The sequence below is a fragment of the Rutidosis leptorrhynchoides genome, chromosome 4, assembly GCF_046630445.1.
Source record: "Rutidosis leptorrhynchoides isolate AG116_Rl617_1_P2 chromosome 4, CSIRO_AGI_Rlap_v1, whole genome shotgun sequence".
NCBI lineage: Eukaryota > Viridiplantae > Streptophyta > Magnoliopsida > Asterales > Asteraceae > Rutidosis > Rutidosis leptorrhynchoides.
Window position 1 is genome coordinate 187,086,021 of NC_092336.1, and position 4,618 is coordinate 187,090,638.

The window sequence follows — 4,618 nt, forward strand, 5'->3', positions numbered from 1 at the left end:
CAATAAAATATTCCTAACTCATCCCGTTCTACCCCAACCATGCCACGTTTCCTCCGCTCGGTACTTGTCATGTCATGCTTGGTGTCAAGATACACTTTCGTAATAATGGTGATCAATCACTATTACAAATGCGTACCTTACCATTTTCACATGGTCACGCAAAGTACTTTACCCGGACTGACGCAACATCCACACAAGATAACACGCGATAACTCCTAGTGCCCGAATGACAAAAGTCCTTACCGCGAACTTGATCAATCAAAACCGCCAAACATCCGAATCTCTCCAATAGATTCATCTCTAGGACACCGCACCAATAGATACATGTATATATACACCCATATACAATATAATAATAAATATACACAAGTACACCGCAACAACAAGTCAACCTACAACCTAGGTGACTATCACTAAAACAACGTCCAAGTTCGCCTACTTACATTAGGCACTTTTAAATCTCAGTCTGACCCGTATTCCTACAAGTCCCGCATATAATGCATAAACGTCAATAAGTCTAAGACTAGGCACCTATTCCTAGGTCACCTAATTCCCTTAGACTATGCTCTGATACCACTTGTAACGACTCAACCCGTTATCCAACCGAATACGCAGCAAATTTTTTTTCTATATATATATGACAGAAGGGTGCGTGGCGCGCACAAGGCCTGGTCAGCTTCTGTCCGAAATTTCCAATTTTCAATTAAAGATCTCCCACTTCCCGACACTTTTAGACGAAACGCTTTTCACAACATATAATATTAGATAAAACTAACACGTTCCAATAATGGTCACCTTGCTCGTTTGACCCCGCCCATTTATCTTCCTAATGAGCTCACCCAAATGTCACTACGAGTGGAAATTTCGACCCATCAAACAAGTACAATTTAACCTAAATTATACTTGTCACCATTTAAACCAACCTAGGTCTTAACACTAAATTACTACTCAAGTAGTAATCATTCCAAACGCCATTTAGCACTTAACAAAAGTGTTTATCATTCATTTAATCCAAAATTAGTGTCGTCATCAATTTGACCTAATTCAATTCACCCATTTTGACATAAGTCCCGGAAACGCCCAAAATCACCAACGACTAGTTATTATAATTTCAAAACACCAATTTACACCTAAATCAAACATTTATGTACTCGATTCATCAATTCTTGACCCATAACTTAGTTTAACACCAAATCAAGGTTAACACCCATTTGACCAACAAACATGTTCTTATGAACATCTAAAACACCAACGCACTTACAACATAGTGAATTAACACCCAAACCATGACGAATACTTTCAAATTCGTCATCAAACCCTAAAAACACAATAATTGGGTTTACTTACACTAGTAACACAACAAAACCCCCATTTTCATGAGAAATGGGGTTTAGAACCCCAACAAGCTCAAACCCTAAACATGAACAAGAACCTTACAAATAAATTCGGAGTTGGAGCTTACCACTATAACCAAAACGTAGCCAAGAACGATATGAACAACATTAAAACTTGAGCTTTCACTTGAAACGAGCTTCTTCTTCCCCAAATCAAGCTTCCTCTCTCTAGAAATCTCTCTCTCTCTAAGAATGGATGAGAGTGCTTGTGTGGATTTGAAAGTGATCCAAAACTAGATCCAATTCTGGTATTAAGGCCACAGATCCGTCTTCAAGTGAAATGACCAAAATGCCCTTTATTTAACTGAAAATAGAAAAAGCAGGAATTCTGTTGCAGGGGCTGTGCGCGGCACGCACGAAGGTCTGAATAGTCTGCCAGCTATTAAATGACACCAGGCTTCACACACTTTATGTACACCATAAATACATTATGTACAATAAATATTTGGGCTTACAACTCTCCCCTACTTAGATTGAATCACGTCCTCGTGATCCGCACCAATACTAGAAGTTAAGCACCTCCCCTTGAACATTCTCGCCTCCAAATGTGGAGTCACACATGTAGTAATCACGCATCCAACTTCTCGCTTCGTGCACTAACGCATCATAGTTTACAACGAGAAAGGGTAATCACCCCTCGAGACAAAACAACCGCAACCGTTTGCTCCTACACCATGTATCCAACTCGTACAATACATTTCACAATCAAACTGAAAGTAGGATAATTCACCGACAAGCATTGTCATCACAACTCATGATCCTACGAAACACGACCAAGCCCGACATCCATAACATCTTCCGCAAGTTCTAAAATCTCACCACACGCTAATAATCACTAGCGTGCACTACCGCAACAAGCGATATCTCATACACTCGAAGTACAGAATTTCCGCTTAGAAAAATACGAAAACACCACATATATCTTCAAGTTCTCCCGGCTAAAATTCGTAACAAGCTACATCAATAATCGCATCACCCAACGCGATCTTACAACGGGCCATTAATGCGTTGTATTAGGCCCGCAGAGGCAGAGATGATCATTGAAGAGGTTTATAGCGGTTCTTGTGCACTGCATTCTGGATATAAGACTATTGCGTCTAAAGTTATGCGGTTGGACTACTTTTGGCCAACCCTATATCGCGATGTGGCAAAAATAGTAAAAAGGTGCAAAAGTTGTCAAAGGCATGCGCCACAGAACAGAAAATCAAGGCATGATATGATTCCAGTGAACTTGCCTTGGCCATTCCATAAATGGGCAATTAATATTGTAGGGCCATTTCCTGCGGGAGCAGGAAACGTGAGGTTCCTGATTGTGGCAATTGATTATTTCACCAAGTGGGTGGAAGCAAAGGCACTACGCATAATTACAGGAGTGCAAGTGCGAAATTTTGTATGAGAATATTTCATTTGCAGATTTGGCATACCTCATGAAATTGTTAGTGATATTGGTGCGCAGATATCGAAAGATCCATTTAAAAGTTGGTGCGAAGAATTAAACAGCGTGCAAAAATTTACATCTATTGTGCACCCGCAAGCCAATGGATTGTGCGAAGTAACTAATCGCGATATTGTTAGCGAAATTAAAAAGCACTTAAATGAAAAGCGGACTGGATGGGTTGATGAACTATCCAATGTGTTGTGGGCACATCGCACAACATTTAAGAAAAGTACTGGCGAAACACCCTTTAGTCTTGTGTATGGCTCGGAGGCAATAATTCCCACAGAAATTTTTGTGCCAACACATAGGATTGCCAATTTTGATGAAAATGCGAATGATGACGCATTATGTGAAAATTTAAATTTTGTGCAGGAACGCAGATTAATGGCTGCAATAAAAGAAGCGAATAATAAGCAACAGATTGTGAAGTATTATAACAAAAAGGTGCGTGCTTTAGCCTTTGATGTCGGCGAGTGGGTATTATGCAACAATGAAGCAAACCGCGCAGAAAATGTTGGTAAATTGGGACCCAATTGGGCAGGACCCTACCAAATAATAGCAATAAACACAATTGGTTCTTACAAGCTCGGAGACATCGCCGGAAGAATCATTCCTAATGCATGGCACGCTACGCTGTTGAAAAGATATTACGCATACATTGTTAGTTGCGCAATGATTTACACGCAGAGAAATTCAGAACTGTTGTTATAATTCACGTTTGCAGAAATATGTATGCAATTATTTGTAAATAAGTAATAAACGTTTACTTCTTTAGTAAAGAATGATGATTTGTTCGCGGTTTAATATTTTTTGCAAAAATGGTCAAAGTCCATGCAAATACTTAAACGCGTCATATTTGTAATAGCGAAGGAAAAGCCCGCTATAGTGGAACATATTTTTCAAGTGTTAGTGAAATGATGGAACTTGTATATATTATTTCATTTTTTGAAGTTGTAAATCTGCCCAACTTAGATGCTTCGCTATAACACATTTGGCGTATTTTAAACGCAACATTTTACCCAAGGATCGTTTTGGCGGATGATAATGCTAAAAACGAACATATATTTCATAGCATTATCCCTCAAGAAAGACAAGCTTTTAGTTGCAATTGTTCTATTTACAAGTGATATTCGTTTAAATAATAAAAGGTGAAGACAAAAGACAGATTCGACGAATTGAAGACGCAAACGACCAAAAAGCTCAAAAGTACAAAGTACAATCAAAGTGGTTCAAATTATTGATGAGAAACGTCTAAAAGTTACAAGTGTACGAGCCGCAAAACGCAAAGTACAAGATATTAAATAGTACGAAAGAACGTTCGAAAATCCAGAACCGGGACCAGAGTCAACTCTCAGCGCGCGACGCAACGGACTAAAAATTACAAGTCAACTATGCACATAAATATAATATAATATATAAATAATTCTTAAAATTATATATATATTATATTTATTTATTAAAACCGTCGGCAAATAAAAAACAAAAGCATGTGAGCTGTAAAAGAAGGCCATGCGATCGCATGGCCAGGAAGACGAAAAACCATGCGATTGCATGGTGCACTGTATCAGCTCAGGTCCTATAAAGTTCACGTGTTTTGGCCGAAATTCACACATCTTTTTCTATCCTCTCTATCTCTTACGATATATATATATATATATATATATATATATATATATATATATATATATATATATATATATATATATAATTTATAATTTTAATTTTAATTTAAGATTAATAATAATAAGGGTATGTTAGCGAATGTTGTAAGTGTGTAAGTCGAAAT

The 4,618-nt window shown here is 37.9% G+C and overlaps 1 protein-coding gene across 1 annotated transcript; it reads left to right on the plus strand.

The window, feature by feature from the left end:
* Window positions 1–2,397: 2,397 nt before the first annotated feature.
* On the plus strand, window positions 2,398–3,543 carry LOC139841287 (uncharacterized). Its single transcript, XM_071831513.1, has 2 exons — window positions 2,398–2,696; window positions 2,808–3,543. The coding sequence occupies exons 1-2, from the start codon at window positions 2,398–2,400 to the stop codon at window positions 3,541–3,543; spliced, it is 1,035 nt and encodes a 344-aa protein (XP_071687614.1).
* The last annotated feature ends 1,075 nt before the right edge of the window (window positions 3,544–4,618 follow it).

Excerpts from the sequence above, each read along its gene's own strand:
- LOC139841287 (XM_071831513.1), top strand. The coding sequence starts at position 2,398 with ATGCGTTGTATTAGGCCCGCAGAGGCAGAGATGATCATTGAAGAGGTT. Across the intron at positions 2,697-2,807 it reads GCGGGAGCAGGAAACGTGAG|ATTTGGCATACCTCATGAAA; the intron begins GTTCCTGATTGT and ends TTTCATTTGCAG.